Here is a 13,706-nt window from a genome sequence, read left to right as displayed (position 1 = left end):
GATGATGCTAGTGTAAAGGCACAGAGCACTGCACGTGATTGAATAATACATTTTTTTTTTAAAACGAAATATGTAAAATATACAGGGTGAAAACATGCTTTAGAGGTAATGAATGAGCTCGCGAGCCCTTCCCTCGTGGATATGGAAGGTCACCACCGGAAGAAGGTCATAGCAATACATTCAAGATGGCGACCCCCTTGTGTCAGTGTTACCAGGTGAGTGTTTGGGAGCTTTCGTGTTAAATAAAAGCATTTAAACACCACCAATCGACCAGGGGAGAACTTAGAATGTATTTCTGAACTACCAGTGCCATCAGTGATGGGTAGTGTTTGACTATTTATTTCCGTGACGGGAATGCTAACAGCGTTAGCTAGCTAAGTTAGCTCTTTGAATGTGCAGCTGTAACGTTAGAGCCGGTGTTTGAACTCTGAAGCGCAGGTCGAAGTCTTTTTCCAAGTAAAATATCATTTTGGGCATCTAGCTGCATGTTCACACTTCCTCCGTGCCTTGTACTGAACAAAGCATATGTCTATAAATCATAAACGCGCTTACTTTATTGGCTTTTGTTACTGCTTTTCTTTCAACACTAATGACATGCCAATCTCATTTAACGCTGACATTTCAGTTAAATATTACAAGGTTTTGTACAGGAAGTGGTTTGTTAATGACATGACCAACTGTAAAGGCTTTGTCTTAAGCGTGGTTACAGAGCAGTCCACTGAAGTTTTGAGGGTGACTTCGTGTGTCTGTCTCCAGATGTGTGTAAGAAGAGGCTTGGTGAGATTCCCTTCCTCTTACCTGCTACTTCACAACAGACCCAATGTCTACAGGATACATGGGGTCCTATCCTGCTCTCCACAGGTACCAACACCTGACATATGCTGAGTTACTTCCATATCTCCATCTGGATATTCTGTTCTTTGCAGGCCATGTGTCACTATCTGCCATTGTGGAGGAGTTTCCTGATGTGAGGTTGGGTTACACTCTCAGCCCCAAAAGCTTTTATGACTTTTGGTTTTGGATAGTGTTGTTGTAACCTAGCAGAATAATCAGAGTCAGTTGCCAGCATTGGGTTCACTTGGGTAGTACTAATGCAGTCTACTACAACTGTCATGTAATTAATCCTTCCTTCATGAAGTACAGTCTTTGTTAAAACTATTTTAAAGAGGTGTTGATTTGACTATGGAGAGGTTTTTCCTATTATTTGGCCTACCCTTAAAGTTATTAAAGAAACAGAAACACCTGCCATTTAGTGTTGTCAAAAATATAGATTAATTGGTACATTGGTACACTTTCTGCAGCATCAGCACACCAGTACCTGCTGCACTTTCCTGCTGTTTTCTGCCACTAACCAACAAAATAAGTAATTGTTGTCATGTCTTTGCATTATTATAATTCTCTTTTGATAAATATTTTAACTTGTATGCCCTCAATGCCAGTTTTCCCCTGTGGTATCGAAAATAGTGGAAAGCAGGATTTATTGCAGGATTCGTGTATTAGACTGCATTAATTTGTAAAAAAAAAAAAAATATAGAGCACTTTCAAATGACAGATATAGACTTTATTCCATGAGCTGGCATCTGAATTGACATTTTTAGAGCTCTGAAGGAAGCACACATTAGCAGAAACATCAGCTCTTGGCATGAACCGTACTATAGTGCATATCTATCATGTGCTGCTGCTGGCTTTGCAAGCTATTATGCTTGTTTCATACTGTAATTTTATCAAGATATCTTGAGTAGTAGGGCACACATCCCCTGCAAGCCATACGCTTAGGTTTAATTGAACTGTTCCAGACACGCTTGGAGTAAATTAACAGCATGTTTTTTTTCTTATTCATACCAACAAGGTGCTTCAGTCACCCCTTCTGCAGGTACGGCACTTGTCAGGGGAGAGAGGCGGAGGCAGGAAAGGTTTCATGGGGGAGCTTTTGGACAACATCAAGCAGGAGCTGAACAAGAACAAGGAGATGAAAGAAAACATCAAGAAGTTCCGAGAAGAGGCCAAAAAACTGGAGGAGTCAGATGCATTAAAACAAGCTCGAAGGAAATATGTGAGTATTTGGCCACACGCACAAAAACACAGCTTCTATCCATTTTGTAATGAAAAACTAGCATTAGGTTTACCAATACGCTGTCTATTTCCCAGAAAACTATAGAGTCTGAAACAGTGAAGACCTCCGATGTTCTCAAGAAGAAGTTGGAACACCTCTCTGAGACAGTTAAAGAGGTAAATGTGCTCAGTATCTCAATCAGATGTCATATAATAGATATCCAATCTAATCTGATCGATCCACTCTAACAATGGGTCACTCTGTGTGTGTACAGGGCCTAGAGGAGGTCAGTCGTTCAGAAATTGGGAAGAAAATCAAGGATGGAATGGAGGAAGCAGCCAAAACAGCAAAGACCTCAGCAGAGTCCGTCTCTAAAGGTGGAGAGATGCTGGGGAAGACGGGTGCGTTCAGAGCAATATCACAGGTATGAAGTCACTGTGGTTATGGTGGTTATGGTGCAGATATATTTCCTCGTTTACTGAAAGTCAACCTGCAGTTACTGGTTTATGTGTCTCTTGAATAATGAAAATGCATGATCATTGAAACCCAATCCTTTCTTCTGTTTTCAGGGCATGGAGAGTGTGAAGAAAGAGATCGGTGACCTGGGTCACACTGGCCCTTATCGGCCTCCGGCCACACTCAGGAAGAGGAGTGAGTTCTCCTCCAAGGGGGCAGGGGATGGCAGCAAGGTCTTCGAAGCCAACGAGTACGTGAGTGCCCTCTGCTTTGCCCCGATACTGAGATGGGGAAGCCTCTCGGGTTCAGAGAGACAGCTGATAACACTTATATGGCTCCATACATTATTATTAAAAATGCAGGAAGTGAAACCAACTTAAAGCTGAAAAGCTTAGAATCACATCTGGTCAGGTACCAAGACACTCTCTTTCTGAACTACTATTAGGGACACTATTGAGCCCTGACACACCGTCAGTCGAGGTCGAGCTGTCAGTGAGCGTCTGTTTCCCTAGTTTTTGCTGTGTGTCCCACACCATTGGCACTAGTTTGCCTTGTCTGCTTTTTCCGGACAATTTAGCATGTTAAATGTGCCTTAGAGACGGTATCACTCTGACTGGCAGTTCAGCTCAGTTCAGAGAAGAGAAACAAAAGTGAGGAGAGCAAACAAACAACTAAAGTCAAGTGAGCATGAGATTGAAACAGTCTTGTTATATTATGTAAGATTATTCTTTTAGCCATTGAGCTCTAGCAGAAACGGTAGTAATTGTTCATGTCATTGGTTGCTGGCGTGCAGTAAATATCATTTGTTCTTTCAACATCAGGTTGTGTTGTTGATTTGCCATCTAGCTAATAAGTGTCTACAATCCATCCTGTTGGTCTTTCCTTTTTTAATGACAAATGCTGCAATGAAGAGTTATTTCCTCTCATGCAGGTGCAGAACATATGGGCTAGTTGGCCGTTGGCTGTAATCTTTGTGTTGTGTTCAAGTGCAATTTTTTGGCTGAAACACAGGCGCCATGAGGCGGCGCAACAGTCAGCCTTTGTTGCCACTAGCTCTTTGATGCTGGTGTGTTGTGTCTGGGTCTTAGTTACAATTCTCAAGGCTGAATGTTGATAGTGTTCCTATACTGTTCTTGCTGTGAATACAGCAATGTCTTCCTCCCTTGGTCAATATGGTTAAATGTGATGGTCAGAATGAGTGCAGCAACACAGACACCTGTTTCCCTCGGCCCACTGTTTGAAGCTTTATTGTGTGTGTTCTTCAGGGAAGCTATGGGTGTGGTGCTCCACAAAGACTCAAAATGGTACCAGCAGTGGAAGGACTTCAAAGACAACAATATGGTCTTCAACAGTAAGGACCTCTTTTTCTTTCTGTCTCTTTCTTCATCATTGTCTGTTTACTTATACTCAGCATTTAATGAGTGTACCAGCAGTTTTGTGTTGCATGCACAGTCAGTGATATGATAAATATACAATTCTGTGTGGGAAAAGAGTCATAAATGAAATGGGGAACCTCCACTCTACTTGATTTGCAGAGTAATGTTTAAGTTAAACAACAATGTGGGTAATCAGTTTGCAAGAATTTTTCGGTATGCTCATCATTCAGGTTGTCCTGCATGTGATGCTGCTATTGTTGTAAGTGTTACACAGCTCTGGTTAGATAAATGAATCTATAGCAAAGTTGTCCAAGTGCTAAAACTCATGTAAGATATATTTGTGCCTGAGCCTTGATGTCGTGGAACACTTTATTAACCTTTAAGCTCACGAAGCTCACTAATCAGCATGTGCTGAAAGTGCCTGTTTAAAGAAGGTGCTGCTATTGGATCCGGTGGAGAGTGTGTAACACAGGGGTGTTAAAAAATGAACATCACTGTGCTGATTTAATCGATATTATGCACATTAGTAGGGGAAACAGCACTGATGATTAATTATGTGTGGACAGGTGAAAAAAATTACCGGGGTTACAGTGAGGACATTGTGCAGAGTCAGCAGGTCTGCAGCTATGTGGATTTCCATAGATGCTGTTGCAGCGTCAACACTTTTTACTCTCCTAAATACTGTGAAGTACTGTGACCCAGAACATCAGGATTCAGTAACAGGATAAATCTACAGCAGATCTGCTTTTTGGGCTGATTTAAGCCTGCAAAATAATTGCCCCTCTGTATCTGCAGTGGAAGTGGTAATATGGGATTTCATATGACTGCACAATATCTTACACAGCATAAATAAACCCACCCGCAGCACTCACATGGTATAAGTTCTGTTTAAAAGCTTTGGTGTCTAGTGGGAAAGTTTTGCACCATAGCCCAACCTTGCTAAATAGGCTACATGTTGTGTGTGTGTGTGTGTGTGTGTGTGTGTGTTTGTGTGAGTGGACTGAATCGATGTGTGTGTTTATGTTTATCTATCAGGATATGTATTGGAACCACACCATAATTCATCAATCACCCAGCAGCGATGCACAACAGCCTTTTGCTGAGCCTCAATTTTTCCGCCTTTTCATTCCTCACATTGTCTAACCAGCAGGCCCTGTGGGATTTCATATTTTTGACACCAAGAATTACGTCTATCTCTGTGTATGAACTTAGACTAAGACTTGTGTGTGTATGTGTGTGTGTGAAGGAGATTGAAGCCTTTGTTTTCAACTTTAAACCTCTCCTTCTTGCGTTCACTGCAGGGTTCTTTGAGATGAAGATGAAGTATGATGAGAGTGACAACGTCCTCATTAGAGCATCTCGTGCTGTCACCGACAAGATGACTGACATCATAGGTGAGAGACCTCTGGTTGAATGTAGTCTGCATTAATCACACTGAGAGGTTGAATCATTGTCTAACAGAAAACATGCAAAGTTGTGTGTACTTGAGGGTATCTACAGGTACATATAAATTCTGAAAAGATAACGTTCTACCACTCAAAGATAATTATTTTCATTTTTACATAAAGGCAGATTTAAAGTGATTTAAACTTTAGTGATCAGTACAGAATGTATAGCTGTAGTAAGACATGTTACGAGTACAGCAGTAGATCATTGGACATCAGCAAATACACAATGCATTTGTTGTAAGTGAAACACAAAACTACTTAGCTGCAGTCTGCTCACCTGCTCATTATCTGATTGTTAAATGCCGTGTGTTTCCTGTCAATGTTCATGTGTGTCCAGGTGGGCTGTTTTCCAAGACGGAGATGTCTGAAGTACTAACAGAGATTTTGAAAGTGGATCCAACCTTTGACAAAGATTCTTTCCTTAAGCAGTGTGAACGAGATATCATCCCCAATATACTGGAGGTATGTTACAGTGCAAATGATGCTGGAACCAGTGACTGTGTAACTGAATCATTTTATCCATTTGAGAGATGTTTTGTATGAATAGATCAAGTTGGGACAAACGGCAGATGATCTTTCTGACAGGAAATGTTTTATTTTTATGCAACATTGAATTACAGTCAATGAAATTATGATTTTTGGATCAAGATGTACAAATAAAAATCAGTGTTGCAAGGGATAATTGTACCTTTAAGTCACTATTGCACAGCTGAAATATAATGGATAATTATGAATTATAAATGCTGATGAGTGAATTAAGTCCCAGTGCACTTCTGTTGACTCAGTGTCTGACACTGAGAGGGAGGAGTTGTACAGTTTGATGACTTCATGTGGCGCACTGTGGTGCATCTTGGGGGAATAAGTCTTGTTCTTTATATGCTGATGTTTGGTCTGTCTCCATGCAGGCGATGATCAGAGGGGAGCTGGAGGTACTGAAGGACTGGTGTTATGAAGCGGTACGACCTCTCTCACACAGGAGCTGAAACACAGATACCATAGGCCTCTTTTTTTACTGATATGTAAAGACGGCAGTCAGACTGCCCACAGAGCACTGTGGTGAAACTGGTACACTCATTGGGTGGGTAGCTGTTTATGAAATGTCTTATGTTATCTTTTTTCTCCACATTGCGTGTGCAGACATACAGCCAGCTGGCACACCCGATTCAGCAAGCCAAGGCCATGGGACTGCAGTTCCACTCTCAGATCCTGGACATCGACAATATTGATGTAAGTTTATCCAGAATACACTACGCAAGATGAATAATGAAACCTTGAGTATTGACACTGCACAACACTTCCAGGTTTTACTAAATCTCAGTTAACACAGTCTGCAATTAATACAGGTGTACTGGTAGGCACTGAAATGTCTAGAGTTTTGGCCTCCTGTCAGTAGCTGCTGGTCTAAATGACAGTTGCTGGTTGGAATATTTTTACAAACCAAATAAAGTAAAATACATTTTCATAAACAAATGAAACAGGTTGTGGTTATCAGTTTAAGGCCTCGATCACAGAAAGCATTTTAGCAGCTGGAGGCAGCTTTTTGGAATTGTTTTAATGAGAATTAAGCTTTTTGTTCACAGTTTTTTGCGTTATGACGCACCTCACATATCCGCGTTCTGTGCGCCTGGCATTTTTGCCAGAGCGCTCTGAACTCCTTGAGTTGAAAAAAAAACCTCCAACTTAGAGTGGAAAAAGCCCGAAGTCATCTCCGAGAATAACAACACTAACAGTCAGATTTAAGCCATTTTAATGCACAATTGTGTCACTTTGACTTGAAGAGCTTGTGGTTACTATGTATATGGTGATCTGCAGGGACAGACAAAAGTTTGCACATATGCTAAATTAAAGCATGCAACCAAGTCAGGCAAATATCAGTGTTGTCAAATGTATGGACAAGTTATGAGCAAGTGTCACTGGTCTTTAAAAATGTTCTGTATTTTGTGTTTGAGTGGAACCATTTTAGCCCTTGCAGAAACTCTATCAACCATAATTCCTGTATTTTTAGGTCTATCTTGAGCCACATCAGCACTTCAGTGCTATCTAAAGATAATGCTTTGTGGTTCAGTGAAGTGAATATGTAATTCTCTTCTCCAGCTGGCCATGGGGAAGATGATGGATCAGGGTCCAGTGCTGATTATCACCTTCCAGGCTCAGTTGGTCATGGTGATCCGAAACACCAAAGGAGAGGTGGTGGAAGGAGACCCTGTGAGTCACACATGAGTCACACATACACAGATAGATACAGAATACAAACACATCAATCTGATTTTCAAGAGTCTGCTGTGTGATAAAGTTAAAGAGCATCTATAACACAACAAATGTAAATGTAATTGCATTTGTGGCATGTAATGTTGTAGAAATAACACAAAGCTTTAGCTGGCATTTTGTCATAATCACAAATGTGCACCAACAGAGAATGTTAGGAGACAATTAAGCCACTTTTTATTTGGGCATGGCTTTTATTTATTAAGACCCAAGACCCAGGACTATAGCTTTATTGGTTATAAATCAGCCGTGTGGTCCACTCAGGGCCCCTCGGGGACACCTGTGATTGGTAAAGAGGTCAAGGTATCCACTCAGTACCATGCAGCTGGCATCTGCCCAGTGCTTAGATTAAAAGACTATTGCAAGAGGATTAATGGTGGATGTTCTGTTTTATCAGCTGAATCCAGACTCTGTCCTTACGGACTACAGTATTAAGTGTCTCTTCCTCTCATCCTCTCACTGGTATTCCTCATCTGGTCACAGACTTTTAAGTCTTTTTCTTCTTTCAAACTTTTTTGGTTGTGGAGACAAATGGGCCAGCGAGGTATTGACTGGGCACAGCTAACTCAAAAATAGTCTGAGTCATCACTCCCGGGTGGCTAAATCATTTTCACGAGTACATTGACTTGTATATATAACCCATACCGACATTACATTAGGCTAACATAATCACAGAATAGCTTTGATTTGTCTAAAATCCCATTTAAAGTGTGTCTGTCTTTCCTCTCTTACAGTAATGACGCACAGTTGAACAGTTAAGAATAAGTGCACCCATCTGTTTCTCTCCCTTCAGGAAAAAGTGATCAGGATGATGTACGTGTGGGCTCTGTGTCGAGACCAGGAGGAGCTCAACCCTCATGCTGCCTGGAGACTACTTGACATCTCTGCCTCTAGCACCGAACAGATCCTCTAAGACTCTTTGATACGCCCAAGACACTCAGAGAGAGAGAACATACTGTACCCGAGCAGGCCCTGGAGCTGGCTGGGAAGAAGGGGAGGGGGACGTGGACAGACACGTGGGACATGGGCTCATTTCACAATGGAAATTTTGTGGAGTAGTGCTGCTAAACGCTAGGTGCTTCACTGCTCCTTTTTTAAGTATGCTGGCTTTGGGTTCAGTCACTGCAATCCCTGGGATCTCTGAATGCCTCTAACTATTCCTGTGGCTCTCACTAGGGGGCAGTAGACTACCAACAACACTCATTACTTTCTGCAATGCCTTTCAATGTATTGAAGCTGCATGGTGCAGGGCAACTGTTGTTAGCATTAAGGAGTACATGAATTCTTCTAACCTGGGTTCTTTTATTATGAATAGGAGAAAAATGTGGGAATCAAGGGAGCTCCTTGATGTCAGTATGTCAAAAATGATTTTCCTCTGTCCACCAGTCCCTCACACTCTCTCTCTTCTTCTCTGAGGCGTCGTCATCATAGTGGGTGGTGGTGTTGTGGCCAATCAGTGCTCTCCTTGACCCTTGTTTGTATGATAATAGTCCACTGTAATTATTCAGATGTGAGAAAGTCTATATTTATTATGAAAAATAAAGAATGACCCCTGTTTTTCACACTAACAGACATTTTTGAAAATACATTTCTATCAAGTATTTTGTACCCTCTGTACCCTGCACGTGGTTAAGCTTCTCTTCTGATCCACAGGATGTCATGTGATTGCTTCTGGGGCAGTTGCTAATTATTTTTTGTAAAATTAATTCCTCAAGTGGGATTTCAGTGTTCGCTATATTTCCTTTGGGAAAAATGCTGTTTCGGAGTGAGTTTTTACAGTTGTATTTCCAGAGCACGGCTAGAGCACTCATTTGCTTTGAGTGGAATTTAGCTTCCATTGTAAAGCGGATCGTAGTGAATGACTCGCGAAAATCTGACAGCCTCAGTCCTGACTTTAACACTAGTGCCATCATACAGTTGTGTTCAAATTCACGCTCTGACCTTCAGTGTTGTGCAGAGTTATAAGTCACTGCTACATGTGTTCAATGTGCCATGTCGTTGCTCTGCACACCAGAGTCACTTGGCCTCCAATCATCAACCCAACCTCTCTTAGATGAATGAAATGATGGAGGCTGCGAAGGCTAGATGGCACCCATTTCACCAAATCTCACCAACAGTTTCTCAGCCTTGTCAGATGTACTGTCACATGACCTTGACATGGTTAGAGGTCACTTGTCTGTGCTGCCTGCTCTGTTGACGAGCCATCAGGATTCATGACAAGGACATTTTCACCTCATTTTATATACAGAAATAAAGGTGTTAAATTTGTGTTGGTATCACGTCGTCCCCTGATTTGTTGTAGATAACAGTTCATATAAGGTCAGAGAGAGAATGTAGGCTGCAAACAAAGCTGCATCACATTAAGCCTTTTCCTCTTGGAAATCCTGTAGCTGCAATTGTCTTTACATTTTGCCCCATTCTGTAAGAAGTCAATTAAAATGTCTGAATTTTTTTTCACAATTGTTTTGGTCTGTTTTATAATGTGCTCTTAAAAGATCTCCCTTGAGGGTCTCTACAATGTGTCTGCAATGCATTAGTGTGCAGATAAAAGGGTGCGATCACACTACAGTAGCTGTTCATCGTCCGTGGCAGCAGTCAGACAGCTCCGTACAGATGGTGGGATGCAGAGCAGCATGCAGCGTTCCCTGCTCTCACGCAGCAGGATTGATTACAGCAGCCTTGGTTGAGACAATAGGGGGGGTTGCTTATAAACTTGCATGTTGTGTACACCTGCACTGTACTATACGTCTGTCTGTACATGTAGACCAGCAGCTCCACTGTTCCAAGGCTGTCCTGGATGATGGATCCTCTCTGTTGCTGGGTTGTGCTGAGATTGCAGCTCCCCAATGTAGCGCTCATTGCTCAGGGTGCACCTCCACAACTCCCTCACACACACAGCTGTCAACACAGGTATCCAGAGGAGCCACCCTGGAGAGCTTACTGCTGGGGACACATGGTCAGCTGGATCCTCTCAGACCACCTACTGACCAGGAGATCTGACTCATGTTTGTGAGTTTGCACCACAGCGTTTTACACTGAGCTGACCTTAGAGTGATTTACATACCTCCCCAGCAGTGTGATAATCAGCTCGCAGCGTTGTTAAGTTTGCTCACTGATGATGATCCATCACACTAAATATTTAGTCACCTTTAGTTTTTGTGAAACTACTGTTTATTATTCCAGCGGGAGCTCTTTTGAAAAGTGTTTGTTGTTGGTGCATTCAAACATTTACCACCTGAGGCAGAAGGAGCTGGGTAACGCTGGGTGTTGCACATGGATATGTTATCAGAAAACCTGAAGACAGAATGTAACTAAACCTGTTTATTGTTAAAAAGAATAATCTATGTGGTATTAGCTTGCCTTTAAAAAGTTGCTGCTTTAATGCTCAAGAAAAATAATCGAGCTTGCAACAGTGTTACGACTTCATGAAAATGTCATTTGGCAAAAATGTATGGATGCCTCGATCTGGGAAATGGTTTGCAGTATGTAAAGTATATCAGAATTAGATAAAATATGTACACAAACAAAGCTTGTATTCACTAGGGTTGTACAGTTAATAAAAATACATCAAAATACGTCAAAATGCATCTAGTAAGATGTGCCACAACAGTCCATTATGAATAAAACATTGCGGTGCAACAGAGATGCTCCAGCCTAAAAATCATATACTAGACGTAATGTAACATGCTTGTTTGGTACAGACCCCAGCAAAAATCACATTGTCACCATTGTTATATTTTTTCCAGTGAAAATGAAATGCATGAACTACCATTTTCACTAAAATTGTGACTCATGTTTCAATCTCAATATCTGTCAAAATGATCACAATATGATTTTTTTGCCTATCGTTCAGCCTCCCAAATAATCACCAGATTTAAACCGTACCTTAACCTCAAAGGAAACTTTGGTATTTTTGATCCTGGATGCTATTTTCCCATGTTTTTGTGTCTAAGTGACTAATGGAGACAACAACTTTTAAAATTGGTGCAGTACTGAGAAAGAGTGACGCAGCTGCAGCCCCGAAACAGACTGCAGTGTGATCCCTACGGGCTATTGTGCACTGTCAATTTATGCCAATTAAAAGTGCTTGTTTTGCCTCTGACAGGCTCAGATTGTTACTATAAGTGTCTGACAACATTAATGAAATGACCCCAGGGAAGAATTAAACAATTCTTTTTTACCTTACACTGATTCTGTCTGTTTGATACTGTTTCACTCCAGAAGAAGTCTTATTCTCCTCCAGTGTGGCATAGAAAAGTTTTTAATGTTTTCCACATGAAAAAAACAAACTCGTGGAAACATTTCATGGGTCATCTTCCTGCTGAAACTTATAACACATTAATGAAAGGACAATGTTTTCTAGAATATAACCCTCTGAGACATGACGGACTGATGATGGGACTGAAGTCTTTTAATACAGTTATATATAGTAATGAGGATGGACTCTACTGAACAGTGTTGTCTTGTATTATTTTGTGCTGTCTTGTGCTAGTTTACAGGGTTTATGTTGATGTTATGGAAAATAATTAAATTATTATTAAAAAAGAGGAAGAAGAGGACTTGTTCTGAATCTTACAGACGTTTCCATGTTGTCAAAATTAGCTAAATATTCAGCCATCACATTGAGAATCTCTTAGATAAAACTAAGCTAAGCTCTCTCCTTGAGCGAGACTTGGACACAAGACCAGGAACATTTCTCTGTAGGGTCTTCTTCCTTATGTCACTTAAAATAACAATGCGAGCCTGTCAGTGGCAAAAAGAATTCAGTGGTGCACAATTGCCCATTGGGATTACATTGCAGTCTGTTTTGCTGATTCGGCTGTAGAGGTCTCTCTCAACACTGGACCAGTTTTAAAACACTGTTGTCTCCATTAGACACAAAAGCATAAGAAAATAGGGTCCAGGTTGAAAAATACCCAAGTTTTCCTTTAAAGCCAACTCTAATGCCAAACCTTGATGCTAGAAATAGCTGTAAACCTACTCTAGTCTAAACTAACCCTAGAAATAACCCCTACTTACACAAATAATCCTCCCTTTAAAGGATGACCTCATCTTACTATGTCATTTGGTCCTGGGACAAGAGTGCATTCTCACAAACATTTGTTCACGCTGTACCTTAATGCTGAATGCACGAGACGCCAGGACACACACATGTACACATGTGTAGTCAACAGTCTTCTGAAGTGAACTCAGAAAACTGTTGACTACACATGTGTAGTCAACAGTTTTCTGAAGTGAACTCAGCGGGGACACTTTGCTCTGACTCACACATACGCAGAGTACAAACGTCACTGTCTGAAGAGCTAAGAAGGTAACAGCCATGCAGCTGGCCAACCGGGGGCTACTCTCACATGTACGTCTTTCCCCCAGACACACACACACACTGAAGTGTTGCACGGTCATGTCCCAAGGAAGTAGGGCAGAAGTGTCACACAGACTCTCTCACTTGACGGCTGAGTGCTGACATCCCACTGTGGCCTGGGATCCAGGTTGGCAGCTGCAGCAGGTCTAACAAGCAGAGTGACAACTTGAGCAAAAAAAAAAAAAAAAAATCGCACGTCATAAAGCAGGGTGCAAGAATTTAACACACGCTTTACAGTCTGTTTAATGGTGTTAAAGCATTCACAGGTGACCTTTATGATAAATTCAGAAACAAAATGTCAGTGAACAAAAACACTAAAAGAAACAAAAGATCATGAGAGCAAATATCACAGACTGTGAAAGCTTTCAGAGTGATGCCATCACAGTAAGTGACTGCGGCGTTCAGCACCACTTACGGTTACGATTCATCTTTGTATCACAAATGGAAATTTTCCAACACATGTCACGTGTCTCTCGCCTGTCAGTCGTCCTTTTATCTAACATCCGCCCCATTTCCTTTCTTCCCTGTCATCTGTCTGATGCCCCATTAACTATGCTGTCCTTGAGCTCCCTTGGCACACAGTCTCCTTAAGGCCGATTTAACCAGCATCGTCCTATCTCTAGTCCTCCTTCCATCTAATTATAGCAAAACTATACAGGTTAACTTCATCCTTTCCTGTATCTGATTAAATCAGGTAGGAGAAGCGATATAGTGGCAGGCAACAATCACCATCTGACTCCTCTGAG

The 13,706-nt window shown here is 41.4% G+C and overlaps 2 protein-coding genes across 2 annotated transcripts in view; both read left to right on the top strand.

The window, feature by feature from the left end:
• lsm7 (LSM7 homolog, U6 small nuclear RNA and mRNA degradation associated) overlaps positions 1 to 13,706 on the top strand; it is a 284,833-nt gene that overhangs the window by 65,161 nt on the left and 205,966 nt on the right. The gene's annotated exons all lie outside the window — the stretch shown is intronic.
• On the top strand, positions 66 to 9,163 carry timm44 (translocase of inner mitochondrial membrane 44 homolog (yeast)). The gene is made up of 13 exons (XM_033620725.2): positions 66 to 215; positions 757 to 861; positions 1,850 to 2,053; positions 2,149 to 2,229; positions 2,328 to 2,477; positions 2,623 to 2,759; positions 3,775 to 3,860; positions 5,187 to 5,279; positions 5,671 to 5,795; positions 6,239 to 6,289; positions 6,471 to 6,560; positions 7,428 to 7,538; positions 8,392 to 9,163. Exons 1-13 carry the CDS (start codon positions 186 to 188, stop codon positions 8,509 to 8,511), a joined length of 1,383 nt encoding a protein of 460 aa, XP_033476616.1. The 5' UTR covers positions 66 to 185; the 3' UTR covers positions 8,512 to 9,163.

The sequence above is a fragment of the Epinephelus lanceolatus genome, chromosome 6, assembly GCF_041903045.1.
Source record: "Epinephelus lanceolatus isolate andai-2023 chromosome 6, ASM4190304v1, whole genome shotgun sequence".
Taxonomy (NCBI): Eukaryota; Metazoa; Chordata; class Actinopteri; order Perciformes; family Serranidae; genus Epinephelus; species Epinephelus lanceolatus.
Note: the sequence above shows the minus strand (reverse complement) of the source record. Positions and strands in the feature narration are given on the sequence as shown.

Excerpts from the sequence above, each read along its gene's own strand:
- timm44 (XM_033620725.2), top strand. The coding sequence starts at position 186 with ATGGCGACCCCCTTGTGTCAGTGTTACCAG. Across the intron at positions 216-756 it reads CCTTGTGTCAGTGTTACCAG|ATGTGTGTAAGAAGAGGCTT; the intron begins GTGAGTGTTTGG and ends GTCTGTCTCCAG. Across the intron at positions 3,861-5,186 it reads CAACAATATGGTCTTCAACA|GGTTCTTTGAGATGAAGATG; the intron begins GTAAGGACCTCT and ends CGTTCACTGCAG.